General features: G+C 41.2%; 1 protein-coding gene across 5 annotated transcripts in view; it reads left to right on the top strand.

Annotated features, from left to right (window-relative positions):
• The window catches only part of mib2 (MIB E3 ubiquitin protein ligase 2), a 47,480-nt gene that overhangs the window by 21,107 nt on the left and 3,478 nt on the right, over positions 1 to 22,895 (top strand). For 4 of the 5 annotated variants that reach the window (XM_086067812.1, XM_086067813.1, XM_086067811.1 and 1 more), the window contains exons 4-18: positions 5,842 to 5,948; positions 7,011 to 7,205; positions 7,380 to 7,522; positions 8,256 to 8,363; positions 8,489 to 8,593; positions 8,756 to 8,918; positions 9,484 to 9,617; positions 10,826 to 10,974; positions 11,318 to 11,474; positions 12,970 to 13,124; positions 16,698 to 16,824; positions 16,909 to 17,172; positions 20,348 to 20,526; positions 20,607 to 20,800; positions 21,958 to 22,023. In XM_086067812.1, the coding sequence (XP_085923938.1) occupies positions 5,842 to 5,948; positions 7,011 to 7,205; positions 7,380 to 7,522; positions 8,256 to 8,363; positions 8,489 to 8,593; positions 8,756 to 8,918; positions 9,484 to 9,617; positions 10,826 to 10,974; positions 11,318 to 11,474; positions 12,970 to 13,124; positions 16,698 to 16,824; positions 16,909 to 17,172; positions 20,348 to 20,526; positions 20,607 to 20,800; positions 21,958 to 22,023 (2,246 nt within the window). Of the gene's footprint in view, positions 1 to 2,165; positions 2,669 to 5,841; positions 5,949 to 7,010; positions 7,206 to 7,379; positions 7,523 to 8,255; positions 8,364 to 8,488; positions 8,594 to 8,755; positions 8,919 to 9,483; positions 9,618 to 10,825; positions 10,975 to 11,317; positions 11,475 to 12,969; positions 13,125 to 16,697; positions 16,825 to 16,908; positions 17,173 to 20,347; positions 20,527 to 20,606; positions 20,801 to 21,957; positions 22,024 to 22,895 lie in introns of those variants that run through there. The other variant, XM_086067814.1, reaches the window with a different exon arrangement.

Consider the following 22,895-nt stretch of genomic DNA (forward strand, 5'->3'; position numbering starts at 1 on the left):
CTACCACAGTTTTTCATCAGAGATATTGATTTGTCTCTGAGTTCGAAATGTTTTTTGGCTCAGCAGTGCCCTTTGTATTTGTGGCGTGTTACTTTAACCTTCCAACCAAGTCAATAGAGGCCTGCCCATGCTTACACAATTTGAAGAAGAAACTATAATATCTCATTGATTTGGCTTATTTTTTATATGTTTCAACAAAGGTCTAATAAGTCAAAGTTTTCAACAATATGCATTTCTTATAAACTACTGCTGTTGATTTTAGGAGGGGAAAATCTTTGTATGGTTTTGTCATAGATGCAAGACTTGTTGCTCTACTTCTTTGGTTGTAATTCTGCCAGGGCATCACATGAAAGTAATTTCATTTTTTATTAGATGAATGGAAGAAGGCGCAACAGAAAAAGTTCTGTACTGTGTGGAGTGCAAGTTTGTACACGCACCAGATCAGACTGTATTCTCCCTGCAGCATTTATTAATGGCTCAGTCATGGGACCGAGTGTTTTCTTATTTGAATGGCTCTTTTAGCTTGGTTTCAGTAGTGCTCCTTGTTGTACTTCCATTTAACTCTACTGCTATGTTAAGTACATATCACGTATGTGTAATGTAATGGTTAGTACACAGTGTACCACAAATCAATTTATTCCATCTAAATATTAAGATTTTGTATTTTATTTGTACTGCTCAAGACAGTATGTGTGCGCCATAGGTTTATGAGATGGTCGCTCTGCGGTTAGTTAATCGGCTCTTCCACTCAAACAACCCACACGCAGCATCAGGGAATTTATCGCTGCTTAATCCTGCTCTTGTTTTATCAAGCTGCACACCTCCACCTGCTCTCTTCCGTTCGCCACCGACAGTCACGTTCAGAACACATCCAGCTGACAGCATGCTCCTTTACCCATTTTTTTTTTGTCTTTAATTCAAACAGTCTGCATGCTAGTTTGAATTTACATTTATTCTGATTTACTGTAATTGGATGTTTCTCATTAAGAAATAATAGAAATTAAATAAATCCACCTTTAACCTTTTGAAAGTAATCTTTGTAGTGGCTGGATCGCTCAGACATGGCATGACCTTTTCTTTACGCTATTTGTTGTTTCACAGCCAATATTGTGGGTGGGTTGCTTCAGGAAAGGCATCTGGCGTAAAAACTGCCAAACATATCTTGTGAATGGAATGAATGACGTTTCGATGAATGAAAGACCCCCCCACCTTTCCAAAAAACAAAGTTACCGTATGCATCTGCTCCGCTATTCAACATAATGAACTGACATTTGCTTATCCATTTTTGTTGTGAAACCAACCAATTGTCTTGAAGTTTGCAATGCTTCACTGCTCGCTCAACTAAGGTAACCCTTGGCTGATTTAGGACAGTAGTTGTAGCTTTACTGCTGTGATCCCGTCTGGTCAGAAAGGTGACATTTGGTCTTTCTGGATTAGAAATCTTGATCCCTTAATAGAGCTGTTGTCTTTCTCAGAATGCCTGTTTGGATAATGTCGTATCCTGAGTGACTTGAAATAAACAGATGACGATCTCTTTGTGTCCTCTTTGTTGTCATCTGAGCATTGCATTTTATTAAGGCATCTGAGCCAATGTGACATTATTCACATAATATCTGTGGCTAAATAAGATGCAGTGATAGGTAATGTTGGGTAGACTATTTGAAAAGCAACATGATTTATTAATGCAATTATGAACAACAGACACGTTCTGGTGGACGCATAGCTTCATTCTTAGGAAGTTTTCTTGCCATTTTAAGGAGAGAAACATTTATGTCAAAGGAGAATGAGAACATTTGTTTACTTAAAGTAGACAGACATGCAACACAAAATTACGAATGATTTGAGTTTCGGTGTGCAGGAAATTCAAACTCGGAATAATTTAAGGTAAGCTTGCAGATGCAAAAGGGTCCCTTCTTCACCGCTCGCAGATTTCATTGTTGTCGTTCTTGCTATGTGCTTAACTAATGAACAGTGGTTTGTGTCACTCACCTTCTTGTTTGGAACTCTGGCTGACCAGGTACATGAAACGGTGCCTTGTAGCATCTGGTTTTGCCAGTTGAATAGCACAAATGGCGACAAGCTACTGTACAGTGGGAAAGAATTACAGTTGTGAATGTTGACGTGACCTGGGCCACGGTGAAGTAGCTCAACTGGATTCAACAAAGACATTTGACGTTGTGATGCCTGGTGTGAACTTGGGTCCACTTAAGAGTTTAAGGCGGTGCCAGTGCTTTGCCTTGAGCTTGCTTGCTCTCTTAAAGCTCTGCTTTCAAGGATTAGCCTCAAAGCATCTGTCTTCAGAAGCACAGTATTCCCAGCACAACTCTATCAAAGCTCGCACAGAAATGTGCTGCCTTCTCTTGCTGTAGATTCTAGGAAACTGGACAAGGTCTGTGCTGTGAGAGAAATTAATTGACAAACTCAAGCATTTTAATGCAAAGCAGGGTAAAATCCGAGTGAGATATCTGAGCAGCAAAGCTTCGATAACATTTATTGACAATACTTGCTGGACTTTTCTTTTTCTTTTTTTCCCCCACACTGGATTTTAAATATGACCCGTTCCGTGACATCATCCGGCTGAAATGAACATTGGCGTTTGATCTTTTTGAGAAAATATGGGAATAGGCAGTTCCTTTGCACCAAGATCTGATCAAATCTTTACCATAAGGTATGTGTTTATGACTGTTGTGCGTGCCTCTGCATATATATTTTATTGAGTGTTTGGAGAGTGTTGCTTGTGGGAGCATGTTTTTTATTTGTTTTTTTGTGGGAGAGGGGGCTGGTCCTGTTTGTCAGTGTGCCATCATCTTACTTCCCACAAACCACCACACTATGTTGACACTTTGACAGAAAGAATAATAATCTAATATTGGGCTTTTAGTGCATCAGAGTAGGGTGTCATTTTAGAAGCGGGATGATGAGTCAATATTTTGTCAAACCTAATTGATGCAAGTGCCATAAGCTTAGGATAGGGGTCTCAAACTCGCAGCCCGGGAGTCTTTTGCAGCCTGCAAGAGGATATTTTGCTGCCCTCTACTTGACATCAAAGTTTCATGTTTGTGCAGCCCCCACCTTTTTTGCCGTGTTGCTAGCTTGGATGTTTTTGTTATTGTTTTTTTGAATCACCTATGGGCTACCATAGCTCAGACTCAGGACATCTTTCATTAATTCTGAATGACATGAAGTGGAAGGGAAAGCTATTCTCTCACCCAGCCAATCATGTCTTTTTCAAAACCTGCCATGGCGAAAAGGTTGGCGACAATAGCCAATTTTAAGAAAAACGCTAGGTGGAATGTTATGTTTTTTTGTTTTAGCCCTTTGAGGCTCTTCTGTGATTAAGGGCTATATAAATAAACTTAACTTGACTTTTTGTTGGGCACAGGGGTCTCCTGACATGTCTTGAATGCACAGAGAAAGTTATGTTGCTCAAGAAATCACATTTATTAACTAGATGACATGATGAGACGGTGGTTGCTGAGGCAAAAACTCGGACATGGGAGGAGTTCGGTGAGGCCATGGAGAACGACTTCCGGACGGCTTCGAGGAAATTCTGGTCCACCATCCGGCGTCTCAGGAGAGGAAAGCAGTGCGCCATTAACACTGTGTATAGTGGAGATGGGGTGCTGTTGACCTCGACTTGGGACGTCGTGAATCGGTGGGGAGAATACTTCGAAGACCTCCTCAATTCCACCAACACGCCTTCCTTTGAGGAAGCAGGGTCCGGGGACTCTGAGGTGGGCCCCCCTATCTCTGGGGTCGAAGTCACTGAAGTGGTTGGAAAGCTTCTCTGTGGCAGGGCCTCGGGGGTGGATGAGGTTCGCCCGGAGTTCCTAAAGGCTCTGGATGTAGTGGGGCTGTCGTGGTTGACACGTCTCTACAACATCGCGTGGACATCAGGTACAGTGCCTCTGGATTGGCAGACCGGGGTGGTGGTTCCTCTTTTTAAGAAGGGGGACCGGAGGGTGTGTTCCAACTTTAAAGGGATCACACTCCTCAGCCTCCCAGGTAAGGTCTATTCGGGGGTGCTGGAGAGGAGGATCCATCGGGAAGTTGAATCTCGGATTCAGGAGGAGCAGTGTGGTTTTCGTCCCGGCCGTGGAACAGTGGACCAGCTCTACACCCTCAGCAGGATCCTTGAGGGTGCGAGGGAGTTCGCCCAACCAGTCCACATGTGCTTTGTGGACTTGGAGAAGGCGTTTGACCGTGTCCCTCGGGGGAGTCCTGTGGGGGGTGCTTCGGGAGTATGGGGTACCGGGCCCCCTGATACGGGCTATTTGGTCCCTATACGACCGATGTCAGAGTTTGGGCCGCATTGCCGGCAGTAAGTCGAATTTGTTTCCTGTGAGGGTTGGACTCCGCCAAGGTTGCCCTTTGTCACCGATTCTGTTCATAACTTTTATGGACAGAATTTCTAGGCGCAGCCGGAGTGTTGAGGGGGTCCGGTTTGGTGGCCTCAACATTGCATCTCTGCTTTTTGCAGATGATGTGGTGCTGTTGGCTTCTTCAAGCCGTGATCTCCAGCTCTCGCTGGAGCGGTTCGCAGCCGAGTGTGAAGCGGTTGGGATGAGGATCAGCACCTCCAAATCCGAGACCATGGTCCTCAGTCGGAAAAGGGTGGAGTGCCCTCTGCTGGTCGGGGATGAGATCCTGCCCCAAGTGGAGGAGTTCAAGTATCTTGGGGTCCTGTTCACGAGTGAGGGTAGGTTAGAGCGGGAGATCGACAGACGGATCGGTGCAGCGTCTGCAGTGATGTGGACGCTGTATCGGTCCGTTGTGGTGAAGAAGGAGCTGAGCCGAAAGGCAAAGCTCTCGATTTACCGGTCGATCTACGTTCCTGCCCTCACCTATGGTCACGAGCTGTGGGTCGTGACCGAAAGAACAAGATCCCGGATACAAGCGGCCGAAATGAGTTTCCTCCGCAGGGTAGCCGGGCTCTCCCTTAGAGATAAGGTGAGAAGCTCGGTCATTCGGGAGGGACTCTGCGTCGAGCCGCTACTCCTCCACGTTGAGAGGAACCAATTGAGGTGGCTCGGGCATCTGGTTCGGCTACCTCCTGGGCGCCTCCCTGGGGAGGTGTTCCGGGCAGGTCCTACCGGCGGGAGGCCCCGGGGACGACCCAGGACACGCTGGAGAGACTACGTCTCACGGCTGGCTTGGGAACGCCTTGGGATTCCGTCGGAGGAGCTGGCTGAAGTGGCTGGGGAGAGGGAAGTCTGGGCTTCCCTGCTAAAATTGCTGCCCCCGCGACCCGACCCCGGATAAGCGGAATTGAAGACGGAACGGAACGGAATGACATGATGAGGAGTATGCAATACCTGGGAGATAATAGAGGGGACCGGGTTAGCAATCTTAACGTCCATTATTTGTACTGAACTGTTATTAATAAAGATTGAGAAGATTTGATTAGTTATACTTTTTTACTTGAACCCCTTTTTTTGTGGAATACTTGATGCGACCCTGACACACTCAGACTCTATCTCCAGCAGCCCCCACATAATTTGAGTTCAAGACCCATGAGTTAGGATGACATGAAACAGGAGTTGCAGTGTAAAATATTCTTATCGTGTGGAAGATAGTTATTAGTTTTATGATTTATCTTCCTACTTTACTGGATTTATGCTTTCTATTCTGTATATAGATATGTTTTGCTCATGAATCACATAATTATTTAATGGATAATTACCCTCTGTATTAATACATTTATTACAGAGGACCAATGTTTGCTTACCGTGGTGTGTTTCTAAGAGAGGGCATTGTGTTCTAGGACAACGTGCTGCACTTTCAATTTCACAGAACAGTTAAGCGTGTTTGCTTAGCTGACTCTCTGTTTTCTTATCACAGAGTAAGCTTGGCACCAAGGCAGAACCTCCCACGTTTCATCCTCAAAGGAATCTTCCAGGGGGTTAAGGTGGTTCGTGGACCTGACTGGGACTGGGGCAACCAAGACGGTGAGTGGGTTGTGACGAGGATGCTGTTCTTCTTACCCTTAAACTTGAATTGCCGACTGGACTGCCCTGCCACAATGTCATGCCTGGGAAATTGTGCCTTTTCTTCATCCTCCACTCATAAAACCTAATATCAAATCATGGCTATTTTGCCAGTCACTCATCTGTGTTTGTTGCACAGATGTGCTTTTCTTTGTCTCTGTTCTTCTCTACAGCCGTTCCACTCAAGTGTATCACATCGTAGATATTAAAAATGTTGTAGTTTAAAGAAATGCCTCAGATACAAGCAGTTGCTTTTTTGCAATTAAAAAAAAAGAATGCTAATTTGATGGAAAAACATACAGAGTGCATTTATTTCTGGTCCCATTGTCTCTAAAAATAGCTATACTCCAATTTTTGGCCAGAGCGAATGAGTCAAAATGTCCTTTTGGTGGCTTTGAGGTCAATACCTGGGGGTTATGTGAAGTCACTCATCTGCTTTAGATGCTACGTGCATACAGGACACTCTGAGCATGCTCAGTAACCTCCAGCCCACCATGTAGCATTTCAGGTCACTGGTTTAACTGGTGCGTTAGGGCACAGAGGAAGCCTGATGAGACTAATGTAGAGGTCACACAAATTATCCCACTAATAGTGAATATTTTCTTTGTGCCTCAGTGAGGAATAAGGGATCGTGTTTTGTCACATCCATGCTTTACTGAGAAATTGAACTATTTTCATCACGCATTTGTGTCTGGCAAATACTGTCATTACCTCACCGCCTTCTATTTTCACCAGCATGATTACTTCTACCTTAATCTGTTGTTGACATTTCGTCCCTTTCCAAACGCCGCATGTAACATTGATTTTTTTTCATCTTAACTCATTCATTGCCAGGGATGTTTTTCATGTATTTTAAGAATCCAGTCATTCAATCTCAGGTACGTATGTATATGTATGTATATATTAAATTGTTTTCCCATGTGGTAAAGGAGAGTCTGAAAATGGCTCACACTAAGACAGTCAATCCTCTCTGTTTATCTCTTGTTTACCATCACTGTGATTATCTTGTGCCTGTATGTGTAGGCGGGGAGGGTAAGGTTGGGAAGGTAGTGGACATTCGAGGCTGGGATACTGAGTCTGGTCGCAGCGTGGCGAGTGTGACCTGGACTAATGGCACCACCAATGTCTACCGAATGGGGCATAAGGGCAAGGTGGACCTCAAATATGTGTCTGATGGCCAAGGAGGCTTCTACTACAAAGACCACTTGCCAGTACTTGGTAAGACAGATTCCTCTATTAATCTCATATTCCTTACGTATTTTTAATTCACCCCTTAAACACTTTTGCCATTGGGGAATAATCATCTTGCTTAATGTTCATGATCATTCTAATATTTAGGATAATATTTCTGAGCAGGCTTGTTTGCCTTATTATGAATGTTTGTCCATCCAGGAGAGCATGCAGAGCTGCAGCGCCAGGAGAGTGCTGATGGCCACTCTTTCCAGCAGGGTGACAAAGTCAAATGTCTCTTGGAGGTGGACATTCTGCGACAGATGCAGGAGGGCCATGGAGGATGGAATCCCAAAATGGCAGAGGTATTTTAGTACTGTCTTCTATGAATAGTGATCCATATGGTGTGTTTTATTTTCCAATGCAAGATGACTTGGATCCAATATATTGCCATTAACAACACATTGTACCTAGGAGGGATTTACATAATAAATGATGTACCGATTCTTTAGTTAAGAATGTTATTGCTCACTCACTCATTATATTGTATTGTATTGTGCAGTTGCTACTTGTTGAGAATGGAAAGCAGGGAAAAGAGATTTTCTAATAAGCAGTAACCAGCAAAGTCCATAGTAAATATCAAAAGAAGAGAGCAGGTCTTCTATAGAATTCTGAAGATCGTGGGGATTGATTGTTGCTAAATTGTGGCATTTGAGGCAAATGGTAATGCATTATTTGGTTGCAACCAGTAGAAGTCAATTTAGTCTTAACTGGATTGCTTTTTAAAGAACATAACCAAGTTGCGCTACATCCACCCAGACACTATTGAGTACCTCCTCCGGCAGCATTATTCTGCTCAATATGACATCGGCTTTGAAACAGGAGTTAAGGATATTCAGAGAGAGATTCTCCCATCTCATAAAAAATAAATAAATGATGGTATACTATTATGCCGGTGGCGCTGATGGACTTTGGTGTTTGTTGTAGTGAAAAAAAACTGTGTAAGCACTTGAGGTCATTGCTACCGAAGGGAACATTAAGATCAAAGAAGCCATGCTGAGGGAGACCCAGGGCCAAACAGCCTCTTTGTGTTTGCAGTACATTTGCCGGATCGGGACAGTTCATAGAATCACTGACCGGGGAGACGTCAGAGTCCAGTACAGCAACAACATCCGCTGGACTTTTCATCCAGGGGCGCTGACCAAGGTACTCAGTTACAATTTTATCTTTGCAGAATCCAAACAGTTTCATAGCATTGTATATGCATGTACTGCGTTTTATCCTCTCAAAAAATTATGCTTGAAATTTGTGTCTTTTTTTTTTTCTCCTAGGTGAACACGTTTGGGGTTGGCGAACTTGTGCGAGTATTGGAGGACATAGATAGTGTCAAGAGGCTGCAGGCCGGCCATGGAGAATGGACAGACAGCATGGCTCCCGTACGCTCCTGCTCATCCTATACCAGCATTCATTAGCACTCTAGTCAAATGACCAGGAATGTCTTGATGTTCTCTAAAAGACTGTGAGAACACAGGGGCAAAATATGAGATCAGTAAATATTAAGCCGTGCTCATCCGCATTACTTAATATGTCTCCGCCAGGTGCTCGGCCAGGTTGGTAAGGTGCTGAAAGTCTATGCAGATGGTGATTTGCGTGTGGCGTTTGGAGGCCAGACGTGGACGTTCAACCCAGCGTGTCTCTCGGGCCAGGCCGTGGAGGTGGATGCCAACCTCATGACGGCTGAGAACCCCAACGAATCTGGAAGTAAGGCCTCTGCCAGGACCAAGGGGCGTACTTGAACACTGCAGCCTATCTCCTCCCTCCATGTGTGTCCATTCACCCTCCCATGTTTTCCTCATCTGCTCTATGGCTACTGTGCATGCACGCAATCATGTATTCACAGGCATCCTTTTAATTCGTCTACTTGGGGTTAATTTGTTTATTTCTTGAAATAAGTTTTCTCCATTGCTCGGCCCTGATGCTGTGTGTTAACAGTGAGATTACAGATGATTTTCTCTAACCCCTGTCAGCATTCTGTCCTGGTTGAGCTATGTACTTTATTGTGCATGCATTTGCAGTGTCCTATCTGTGTGCGTGTCATTTTGCATGGCTGGGGCATTTTGACTCATTCCTGCAGTTTGTCAGTGATCTCAACTTGACAATTCTAAAGCATCCTTTTTCTTTGTGGTACTGTTCCAGGCTTCCGAATGACTTTTGGACACCATTGCTCAGCATATTGTCAGTAGTGGACTTGGAAAAAATAATTAATTATTCTCTTCCCTTTCTGTCCACTCTCTTCCCTTATCCTCTCACCTCTGTCACTGCTCAGGTACAGTCATTTCTGTGTTGGAGAAACTGCTGTCTCAGTCCACAGAGCAGGACAATCCCAACCGGCTTGTCATTGAGGCAGCGCACGGCAGTGCCAGCAAAGTCAAAGAGTTGTTGCAGAAATATCCTGATAAGGTGAGTGCAGCACTTTTACTTCATGTCAAGGGATGTTCTATGTTGGGTGAACCGTTTCCCTGCAGGCAAACCTTGAGGTTTTTTTTTGACAATGTGTTCATGTATTTATTTGCTTTTTTGTGTTGAAAAGCAAGAAATCCAGAATTTCCATTTAGAAAAAGATTAACATAATTATTGCTATAGGATAAATGATAGATAATGAGCAAACAAAATCTTTTAAGGATAGAATAAGCTTTCATTAAGTAAATCAAGAAAATAAAAAACATACCGGTAGGTACACAGTGCCTCTTAATCCTGTACTGATTGAACTGATAATGTCTCTCAGTATAAAGTACAATGGCCCCTTTGAATTGCTCTCTATTGGCAAAACTGCTGCTTGTCGAAACCTCGAGTTGAGTTCACTGCCACCATACAGCATTCATATCTTCAATGTTTGCTTGCACCTTCTATCAAAGGAGAACTGCTGTCAATACCACCCACACCCAGTAATGCCTTGAGCCACGTCACACTTATGATTCACATGGAGACCAGGCCATGACTCACATGCGACATCAGTAACTCTCTAGGTGTTAATGATGAGCCCACAGGAAGTGTGCAGCAAACTGCTCAAACATCAAGTAACTGCCATGGGAAAAAAATAATGTGCTAGATTTTACATTTATGATATTGCTAATAACTTTAATACTAATTATAGATCATTATAAATGAATACTTATTAAAGCATTTAGATAAACAAAAACTTATAATAAAAAAAATGTAATCAAAAGTGAAAGGGTCATCACCCAAAATGATGTAATTTAGAATGTTTTTTAATACAATTTTATATATATATATAATAATGTTTTGCAGTTCAGTATCCGGATACAACTCTTAAATGTTCAGCATTTTGTAATATCTATTTAAAAGATTCAAGCAAGGAATCTAAAGACAGATTTTGGTTTTAAATATAACACTGTATATACTAAAGTGATAGTTACATTGATCTGATTTAATATTGCAAAGGTGTTGCTGTATATGTGTACGAGATGATCATTTATATTAATACCTGCTGGTGACGACAGCACTACACCTCTTAGGATTACGTACCACGTGTATGAGCAACGTGGTTGCCATTCATGCTCAGATTATTCCCAGCCAGAGTTATTTTGTCTCTGCTTGTGTTGAGTCCACCTCCAATGAATCTTCAACTGCGCTTATGCTCCTGGCAGGTGGATATCAAGAACCAGGGCAAGACTGCACTGCAGGTCGCTGCACACCAAGGCCACATGGAGGTGGTGAAGGCCCTGCTCCAGGCCAACAGCGCCGTTGAAGTCAAGGATGAAGACGGAGACACGGCATTACACTACACTGCCTTTGGGTGAGGATGCAGCTGTTCTTTGTTGCTTTAAAAACAATACTAATGTAATGATTGTGAAATTTGACAAATGATAATCGATGCAGATGGGATTTTTAAGTGCCTAATCGGCCAGCCATATTCTCTCCTCTGACTAACACGTGCTCAGATCGGCTGCATCGCATAAAGTCTTAAAATATAGTCGTTTAAAACACTTAAGTGAAATTGGTGGCTGGCAAAGCATATATAATATAATCGGTTTTTTTAGACTACTATAATCTGAATGGGCAGTTGTCCATTGCGCTTCAGAAAATGAATGATTGATTTATTTCATATCTATTTCATATATGTTGTTTCTTTGATCCAGCAACCAGGCAGAGATTGCACGGCTACTGTTAAGCAAAGGAGCAAATGTTAACCTCTTGAACAACTCCATGTGTACGGCACTCCACATTGCTGTCAACAAGGGCTTCACAGACGTCGTGCGCGTACTTACTGAACATTCAGCCGATGTTAATCTCCAGGTGAGAAGGCTTTCTTTAATGCCATGATAATTCATTCATAATGTATTCAGCACACTGCACCGTTAACCCAAATAAATAAGCAGAACTAATAAATTAAAAAAGGGAGGTAATCGGTTGCCTCACTTTTATTGAGTTGATTAACTCAAAAGTTAAAGTTTTGCAGAACTTGGAGTTTTTGATACACGGGTACTTCAAGCTTTCTGTTACAGCATCTAAATTATTCTCAGTTACTAACTTATAAATGTTAGTTTTAAAACTACTGGACAATAAGTACACGGTGTTCTCACGAGGGTCGCAGGAATACTGGAGCCTATCCCAGATGTCTAGGGGAAGTAGGCGGGGTGCACCCTGAACTGGTTGCCAACCAATCACAGGGTACACACAGACATAGAGACAATTCTGAGTGTTCAATTAACCTACCATGCACATTTTTCGGAATGTTTGTGGAAACTGGAGTACCTGGCGGAAACCCATGCTTGAACGTGGAGAACGTAGATGCAACCTCCACACAGGAAGGCCGAAGGCCCGGATTCGATCTCACAACCACTGCACTGGGAGGAGGAAGTGCTAACCAGTCGGCCACCGTGCCACCTGCTGCGAGGATGAATCTGATTATTTTGGGGGGGGGGGGGGGGGGGGATGCTATTTTCATTACATGACAAATTATTATTAATTTATTTAAATTTTATTTAACTAGGTAAGGAAACTGCAGACAGAGGCTAAAATGACAAATTAACAAGTAAAATAAATTATGAAACATACACAAAGTATAAAATAATACATTACATACATTAAGTTTTGTACAATATAAAATTATTTTTATTAGTAAATATTACCTTTTTTTTTTTTAATAATAGAAGATTTTATCATGAAATAACATTCTATTAAGTTACAACTAATTTGTGTTTTTAAGTTAGCCATACCTAAAAATTAGTATAGTTCAATTGAATCAAAAATTATTAGTACAAATTACTCGTAAAAGCATACAAACTTCAAAAGTTTAAAAGTTTTACAAAACTTTGAGTATTGTGTACTTAATCTATTTGATCATTTTTAATGTTCGGGTTTACAGTGTGAATTGTTATTGTTTATGTGCTATCCGTTTTACTGAGCCCTTGCCATAGCCCACTGTGGCTCAGTTATAAATGCCATAAAGGTCTTTTGAAGCACTCGCACAATTTAACCAACATTTATGGTATTTGACTGTGACCCTTCACTTCAACCTTATTAAAGTAATTGAGTGTCTCTTCTGAAGCTGCCTCAGAATTCACTAGGAGCATATTCTTCTGCTTGACTGTGGAATTGCAGCATTGTGTCTATTTTCATAGAAGTCCAAATCACAAGTTTGATTTTGAACTACAATTTAAATATTATTTCTACAGCTTTCAACAAAATGCCTTTTAATGAACTGTGGATTAATGATATACATGTTTCTTCATGGAAAAATGATTTAGTAGTACCAGTATCTAAACACACCTCTCGCCTCCCCCCTCAGGATTCCTATGGGGACACACCTCTGCACGATGCCATTGCCAAAGATTTCCGCAATATCATCGAGATCCTGGTTGTGGTGCCCAACATTGACTTCACTCAACAGAACCACAGAGGATTCAACCTCTTGCACCATGCTGCACTCAAAGGAAACAAACTGTGAGTAAAGTTCATTCTGCCATAGAGAACTTAGGTTTTACCTTCGAGTTTCTTTATTTGGGGGATTTTTCCCCCCTGTTTTTAAATAAGAAAAAAACACAAGCGTCTCTGCCATTCATTTCCCTGAAGTAGCGTATGAAGGTTTCAAACAGACGGCACACCAAGAGCGGACGGGACAGGATTATAATTTATTTTTTACTATGAAATGGAACGGGGTGGATTTTTTTCCTTGGGAGTGGGATGGGACGGGAGTGAAACTCAAATCTCTTGTAAATCCACTCCTGTATCACCAGTGTATGTATTTGCCATAATAGGATATGTATTTTTTGTTGTAATGATATCAGCACACTACTGCTGGGAACTATTATCACTTATTTCACTCAAGGTAAAAAAAAACAACAACAAAAAACAAATTTGCTAATTCCTAACACTGTTTTGCAACAGCCAAATGAAATGCACAATTTTTCCACCTGCAGGAAAATATTTGACTATAGTAAGTCTAAGGACCTGCCTCATTTCTGTGACTTGATATTTTTCACAGTCCACCAAGTTTGCCTAACCGTGATGAGGTTTGTGCTCTGGGGCTTTTATGACCTCATTTGAACTTTCTTTCCAAATTATAGCAAAACCACACAGTGGAAAATTGTCCCCGACTCTTTTTAAAGACCTGCCATGAAGACAAAAACAAGACTGAAAAACACCAGCATTTCCAAGCAAAAGCGATGCCACTTCATTTGAGGTTTCCATCTGAGAGTTAAAAAAGAGTTTCTCATGTAATTTGGTAGATAATAGCAGGGAAAACTATACCATAACGCGAGCACGCTGTTATTATCATTAGACAAGGTCTTGAGGTAATTTGTGTGACACCGTTTCTCTGGGTCAGCCTCTTAAATGCTAAAACAATCTGTTTCCACGACATCAGAATTTAAATTGTTTAGAATTGCTGCAGAGGTAAAAGTTAGGTTAGGCATGTGGATGAAAATACTGTACCGAGAATAGTGTGTACACGTAGGGTAATATAAATGCCATGTGTGCAGAGTTGGTTCTTGGAGCAGTACTCGCCACCATTCATTGATTCGTTCATGTGTTCAATTGACTCCTGAACAATGATCTGGGAAACGGTTATGTTTTTTCATTTCTTACATATTTTCATGTTTTTCCTTTTTAAGTTTTTCCATCAGTATTTGACATTTGTCTTTTTCTTCAAAAGTAAAGTTAACCTGTAAAAGTGGCTTTCCAGTGATAAATTGAAGAGGCCCTTCGGTGGATGAGTGTTTGGTTTATGAGCGTTTTTATTTTGACAGCATTTATTTTGAGAAAATAGTCGCTGGGTGTAAGTTCACAACAAGTCCTGGAAAGGTCCTGAGAAAGAAGAAAAATGGCAAATAAATGGTGTGGTTTTGTTTTTTTCTTTCATACCAATTATGCAAATTCAGTTTACCGCAATGCGTAATGAAGTATCCTGTTGGGACCCAGATTAGCTCAACAGGCAGTAAATGGACTTCGGAGTCTTCGGAGATGACCTCGGGTCATTGCTTCTGAGGACATTTTTAGCTAAAGCCAGTCTAAAAATTAGAGCTAAAATAAAATGTCGATTGTTTTATCATTGTCATTGCAATGTACGTGGACAATAGCAGGTCTTGCAATGTACAGCCCCCCTTCCCCCCAATAAATAACAGTTTTAAAGAAAGGCCTGCACATTCCCATATAGCATTTTCCCTTAAAATGTCATGAAATTAATGGCAATTTTCTATTGTTCTAATTTCTAGTTCCTGATCGTAAAACGGCCACAGGAGGACAGCCAATACTTGTATCTGCTGTACTGATGCATCTAAATAATGCCGGGTATCCAATGTCCAATACCGATACCTGATATCAGTACTCACCCGTCCCTATATATTATCACAGGGTTTAAAAAAAATCTCAATGTCATGTTTTGCAAATTTATGAGCATACAACAAATTTGTTATGTAAATTTAGTGAAATAAGCAGTGTTATGATAGCCATCTATGTAGCAGCCCTTTTAATTATCTGCATTGATTTATAAACAAGGTAGGACTATATCACGATACAACACTTGATTTCTATACATTTCTGCAAGTGTTTACATTTTCAAGTAACCACTTCTAATAAAATCCCTAGGAAATCAAAATGTCCTATTACTAGTGAGCTATTTTTAGAACAGGACAGTCGGCTACTCATGTGGCAACCCAGTCCAGGATAAACATTGATATACATGGACGGTGGTCCTAAATCACACGTATTGACTCATACACAAGTGTACACAGACAAAGGAGCACTGCAGTTACCTCCGACACACTTCTCCCTGCTAGCCAATATCCATTATAATACAACATGAGAGATTTCACCTTCTCGGAGCGTCCTAGCTCAATGACAATCGTTCTCCACTACAAATGACTCTGTAATTTGTGAGCTATTATACTCTAGTTAAGCTGCATTAAATAACTATTGTCTTCATACAAAAAAAAACTGTCATGTTCTTAGTATAGTTGTGGAAACATTTACATTGTAATGGCAACATTATCTCTTCCAGTCTTTTTAAAGAGAAAACATGGCTCCCAAGTATCTTGTTAAGTTTTTATGGTCCTCAGAATGGACCAACAGTGTTTACTTTTATAGCAAAGTAATAGTAGACAGAAGTGCAATTACTACCAAGCAATTAGTTCAGTTAAATGTTGTGAAGTAACGAAACAAAATTGTTCAGCACCTCATACAGACCCCAATACAATATGATATACTTTATTGCTCTCATAGGGAGTTTCACTCAAATAAAGCACTGGAAATAAATGTATTTGGTGTACTATTATGAATGGCACACTTGCAAACACTGTGCCACAACCGCATGCTAGAATGTGCCTAGGTGAGCACTCAAAAAGGTTGTACTTGGAGTTTGCAAATCCACTGCAGCTGGTGGTCATTCATTTTTTATTTTCACCACACTGCTTTCTGGTAACTCACCAGACATAGTAGTAGTTGTGATAGTGGTGGTAGTAATAGTAGTAGTCGTCAGTGACATTTGCTGATGTTCATAACTGGTGAGACACAGACTAGATCTAAAAATATGAATTAGAAAATGGTCCTGTATTTCAATTTTGACCTAAATTAAAACATCTATCTTTAAATATTATATTTATGCTTCAATCAATCCCACGCTGTAAACAAAAGGATATTTAAGATACAGTCAAGTGCATTGTTTTTGATTATCTTTTTTTTAATCAAAAAGGTTTTGACCTTCAATTTGTAAAGAATTCAGCAAGGTAGAATTTATTGGAGCCAAGCACGGTTATTACTTCAAGTGGAAGAAAACGCCAGGGACTCCCAGTTCAAGATGGCGGCCGTTCTGAATCCTGCCGCAATCATGTTCTGTCGCTTCCTGTTCATTTTTAGGATTCAGTGCAATATTCATGTCAATAAGTTTAGTTTCAATTCTGACAGGTTTATGTCATGTGCATGCTAAATGTAATACTATAACAATGTTTCTGTGCGGCGTAGCCAATTGTCAAGCAATCCAAATCAGTTCAGTACATTGTGAGGTTTTGGATATCGTGACAGGGCCACAGAGAAAATTCTAGGCCGAGCACGACAGCTGGTGGACGTTAAGAAGGACGACGGCTTTTCTGCCCTGCATCTCGCCTCCCTCAATAATCACCGTGACGTTGCTGAGATCCTCATTAAGGAGGTGAGGGTGGAACATCATTCGACGACATTGGAGATTTAATTGTAGATGTTGGGTGTACTTTAACGAGGCTTTTTATCCCCACAGGGACGCTGTGACATCAACATCCGCAACAACCGCAACCAGACGCCGCTGCAGCTGGCGGTGACGCAGGGCCACACCGATCTGATTCAGCTTCTGGTGGTCGAAGGCGCCGACGTGAACATGGAGGATGAGGACGGCGACACCGCCATGCATGTGGCCCTGCTGCGACCACAGCTGGCCAATGTGATGCTCGGCCCCGTTGTGGGAAGCAGCAGCAGCGCAGAAGAGAGCGGCGACGGCTGTGTCTCAACGTCTCTCTACTGCAGGGTAAGTGATGGGGGAGCAGTGTGAAGGGGCCATCTTGTTGACTGGGCACTTTGTGAAATAAGCAATAGGTTAGCAACAAAGAGAATGCATTGCTTTTGCTTTCAAAGGGGTATTAACATTTACGGTGAATTTCCATCGGAGTTTAAGATGGGCAATTTTCAATTTCAGCGAGATTTATTCCGATTGATTCCTATAGAAATTTTCCGCTTTGGAAAATTTGCAGAATTTTTCAAACTTGTGGCATTTCACATCATCGCTATTACAAAGGATCCACGATGTGCATTTTTAAAAACAATTCTCCAAAAAATAGGCATTTTAACAAAAAGTCGTTGTACATATATAGATTTACTGTGTAAGGTTTTTCAAAAGGCAAAAACAAACCATTGGGCACAGGTTACTTCAAGCCAAAACAAACGCAAAACAAAAGGGAGTTATCTAATGTTTAAAAATTTGCTTGTTGTTAAATGAATAAAATATGGAAGAAAGGTATGAGGGAGGCCGAGGCAGTCTGGAAAAAAAAAAAGTTTGTGTTATTATGAAAACAAATCAAGATAAGGGGTGTTTTGTTCATAACAAAGGCTAAAACCTTTGGATCCTAAAACCAGCTTATGTCCTGTATTTTAGAAACGGAAATGTCATTGTCTACATCAGGGGTGCTCAAGTTCGGTCCTCGAGAGCCCCTATCCAGCCTGTTTTCCATGTTTCCCTCCTGCAGCACAGCTGAATCTAATGATCAGCTAATCAGCAAGCTTTGCAAAAGCCTGATAACGATCCTGATCATGAATCAGGTGTGTTAGTGGAGAGGAACATGGAAAACAGGCTGGATTGGGGCTCTCCAGGACCGAACTTGAGCACCCCTGGTCTACATGATCATCAGCTTCAAAAATGAAAAAGGGAGCATGGTTATAGTGAAACTGATGAGCCACATGCTTGATATTGAGTGTGTTAATGTAACTATATTTAACCAAAATGGCGCTCTGAAGATTGCTTGTGGTTGAGCCCAGCAAGAAAAACATCACATTGTGTCTCCCTGGGGGACGTTTTGATTCCTGATGCAGAAAAGTTGGACAAAAAGCACACTCAAAGTCAATCCGTGACATCTAAAAGAAGTATTGTGCTCTTATCTATCCTCTCAGGCAATATTAGTCACTCGTGAGTTCTGTACGATGTTACTATTTGTACATTTCTTTTCACCGGTTTCTCGCTGTCTCTATCATTTTGCTTGGGAAGAGTTGAAATTTTGTTTGTTACTGTTTTACTGTTGTGCTCTCCTGTAGCTAAATATGGTATACATGGTTCAGAGGAGAGGGCAAAGAAAATAACTTGAAATAGTCTTTGGGTGTGAATGTGAATGCTATGTTTTGTGCTTGTGCACTGCAATTGACTGGTGACATTTCAAAGCTCTACTCCGCCTCTTGCCCAAAGTCAGCTGACATAGGTTCCAGTTACTCCCGAATGGATGATGACAGCAGGCCCGTAATTAAGACAACCCCACTGCTAGCTTTGTGCGGCACATTCTAAACTTCATTTACTTCCACACGAGTTAGCGTAGATGTCCTTGTAACAATGAAGAATGTCCTTTCCAGCCCACAGGACCGCAAACATTGCACCACAGCTCAGCATCCTGGGCACCTGCCAAAACTACACACACGCACACACGTTTGCTTTACTATCTTTGTGGGGCCATCTTATTGACATAATGCATTTCCTAGCCCCTTCCCCTAACCACAACCATCAAAAATGATTGCCTACCCCTATTCCTTACCCTAACCTCAACCATGACTCAATTCAAACCTAAACTCTAAAACCAAGTCTTGACCCTCAAAAAGAGGTCTAAACTTGTGGGGCCCAGCAAAATGGCCCCACATAGACGGGTGGGCCCCACAACTCTGTGGAATCCCGAAATGTTGGCCCCACTATGTAACACACACACACACACACGCACACACTCCTGTAAAGTGAATTCAAATTGATTTCCAAATACATTATAATAGCTGAAAGTGTAAGTGTTTTTCACCATTTAAATTTTCCAGATTTTTTTTTTAGCTGGCTAAAACAGTGACACATTTAAAAGTCTGGCATGAGTGTCCCCCACCCCATTATATAAGAACTTGAGTGCCTTCATTTGAATCAGTGTTTATCTAACCCAATTTTGATGTGCTAGCTACATTGCCTACATCCTGAAAATGCATCTTCCCATTGTATAGTGTGCTGGTGAGGCTACTTTAGAGCGCCTCATTTGGCGGGTTTCTATCCTCTTATTTTAATTCAAATTTTCAAGAATTGAAATTGAAAAAAATTAATGGAAACGGCAGAAATTCAACAAAGAAAAAAGGCAAAAAATTCGCAAAAAGGTTTTTACGCTTGGAGGGGGTGGTTTTTTAAGCGTATCGAAAAAAGGAAAATGCGCATTTTGGCGATGGAAACAAATTTTGCGAATAAGTGACTACAAGACCGGAATACACGTCATACGTTTTAACTGATACTATGTCACACTCACGTTTTGGGGAGACAAAGAAAAACGATTCTTTTTAAAAAATAATTAAAGAGAAAAAAAAACATTCATTAAATTTTAGATGGCGGTGTTAACATCAGCTCTCAATGTAACGACACACTTCACTTACATGCGGGAGGGAAGCCAACAAGACAAACTACTTCCGTTGAGTCCGTCAAAACCAACATTCCCACCTGGAACTCCCCATTGTCCCAAAGTTCCGTCACTACACGCATATTTGCAAAAGAAGAGCGGATGGAAACGGGTATAAGTAGCATGTCCGTTTTGAGCATTTTCACAAAATTTGCATCAAAATTTCGAAACATTTGGACGGAAAACCTGACTAATAAGCTGTGAGTGCGCACGCGCATCATGGTGACAAGGATGAAGACTGAGACAGCCAGTGTGTGGAAAGGAGATTCACACTGACATCGTGGTTGCTTTGAAGTGCCTCATTGTTGTGGCGTAGAAAAGCCCTGTAGTGACCCAGTGAGATAAATTCATGATCAATTTTACAAGACATCTATTTTCACTTTACAGGTACTTAAAAATAATCATATTTTCAGTTAGAAAAGTTGAACAAATCAGGCAATAAGCCCGGATAGTTGCTCCCTTGTCATTTGGTGCGTTCATTTTCAGCAGACTGTTTAGTGAGACTGTCTTCATCACGTGTCCTCACAGCTCAATGCTTCGGGCCTTCTCGGGAATACTGAGCTCAGTGTTGCAATGGCCATCGCTTGCTTCCTGGCGCAGGAGGGGGCCGACATCAGCTATGCCAACCACAAGGGAAAGAACCCCCTGGACCTGGTGGCAGACGGCACCATGTTGCAGCTCATCAAAAGCTTCTCGGAGAAGTTCAGGTGCTTGTCTGGAAAGCCACGCAATGCGTGTATAAAAGCTGCCGGCGTCATAAATTGTGTGCGTTGTCGTCACCTGTCAGATTGCAACGCCTGCAAGCGATATCATGTGGCCAGGGTCCGAGCACTGCTAACCTGCGTCGTGTTCACACTACGCCCAACACCATGACCAATCTGGCTCTTCCTACGCTGCCGGGTCCCAGTGAATGCCTCATCTGCTCCGAACTGGCGCTGCTGGTTCTCTTCTGCCCCTGCCAGCACAGTGTGGCCTGTGAAGGTGAGCTCACCATTTCTGTCATTGCAAATGGGCGCAATCTGAGATTTTGTAGATTTCTTCTGAGTCTTTCATAAGTGACTTTCTTAACACTAATTAATGACTGATCAGACCGTTGATTGTGTTTGTGGGTTGAGGGGATTCGTTCCCACTTCATTAAATTAGAAGATGACCAAAGCCACACAGGAAGGACCATTTTCCTAGGATAAAAGGAGAAAAATGGCTATCACGTATTTGAGCCAGGGTACATATTTTACTTGACAAAAATCTCAGGGCACACATGAATTAAAAATGTCAAAAGGTTTATACTGAAATAGTGATTATCTCATCGCACTTTACACACAAATGTCCATTTCATTCTTTTGCCCATCATTATACATTACTGGCACAGATACACAAAGACGCATTATGCAATAATTATAATTTTTTTTTTAATTGTATGATTTCCCACGAAGGATCTGATGATCTCTTCCGCCGCACTAATGTGCTGCAACACAGTGGTTGAACATCACTGAGAAGGAGCACATTCAGTGTTTAGTGCTGATTTTGGTTTGTGTTTTACAAGATCAGAGAGGAATGCGTTGAACAGCCACAGAGTCATCTGATTTTGCTCTATGGGCGTCGTTTCATTTTGCAAGAAATACATCTTGTTTTTCTGCCACCTTTTCCAAGACATTTTCATTCAGATTTCCCCGCTAGCCAGTTGCTTCATTTAAATAAATACACTAAAGTCTTCCAAATGATTTTATACTAAACTAGACCAGTATTTTGATTAACCATTTCTGAATTTTTAATGCCCTTTATTTGATGAACTTTTAATTAAGGTCAACTCTTTTGTTTTATTAATTAGGGTGTTCCATAACTTCACACCTTTCACAACTATACTTGTTACATCACTTCGATTTATGAATGATATTTTAAAAAATTCTTTACCTTTTTCAAAAGGTAGCTTCTTACTACTTTTCAGATTTGTATGGCCTTATACATTGCTTTTATTATTTTGTCTTGAAATAAACATTGTCGCTATGATATCAAGCTTTTGTTTTCTGGTAAGATGACTGCATATTGTATCGTTTCTCTAAATAATACAACCGGCCAATGACAATTCTTGAGCAGATATTGTGTCTTTTGTCTTATTGAGCTGCTTCTTGCGTTAACAGAGTGTGCCCATCGAATGAAGAAATGCATTAAATGCCAAGTCACAATCACCAAGAAAATTCGACAAGGTAAGACAAACCACGTCCCTCTTTGATTTTTCGGCCAAGCAAATACCTTATCACTGGATGTGGGGCCGAAAAACTTGTACCTCTAAAATATAATTTTTCAGGACACCTCAAAAAAATCATATGTTTGTGCAACCATCATCGTCAAAGAGCGTAAGCCGTTTTCAACACTTTAAATTTGGTCAATAACTTGGTTAAATAACACCCACACATGTGGACTGACCAAGAGTATAGAATTTGGGAAAAATATATGAAATTTATCAAATTGGGACTTATGAGGTTTTAGTCCTGACGCCAGCGATATGCTGATTGCTTGAGCAGATTCGCAGAAAATGCATGAATCCAAATTAATTATGATTAAATTACAGATTTGTTCCGTAACATGCCAGAAAATGAGCAACAACGTTGATGATTGTTTTCTAAGTAAAGATGTTTGCAAATGGCTAATTTTGATTGAATACAAAGATAAATAGTCTGTGCTTTCTTGGAAGTACCATGGAAATTTGAGAACATTTACTGTTAAGGTTGAAATTCCAAGGATTTAGACAATCTCTAAATAATTGATTAACAAAATAATTTGGTAAAGTTGGCGGTTAATTGTTGCAGCTCTACTCATGTTCATGTTTAAAATAATGCTATTGAGGATATATCGCGGTTCATCATTTATGTCCCTCATTAAGTTGCAGATTTTTTTAAAAATAGTTTTTTAACCGTATTTACTGTAATGCCCTCGCATGTGGGAAAGGAGAGTAACCGCCACCTATGCTCTTACCAGCCATTTGTTGAACACTGAGAGACAACAGTGAAGCGCGTAAACACAATAAGAACATGCATGCTGAAGCTGTTGTTGATCACAGCCTGCATTCAGACTCTCA

The sequence above is a fragment of the Leptonotus elevatus genome, chromosome 2 (assembly GCF_054856555.1).
Source record: "Leptonotus elevatus isolate MCC_2025b chromosome 2, RoL_Lele_1.0, whole genome shotgun sequence".
NCBI classification, from domain to species: domain Eukaryota; kingdom Metazoa; phylum Chordata; class Actinopteri; order Syngnathiformes; family Syngnathidae; genus Leptonotus; species Leptonotus elevatus.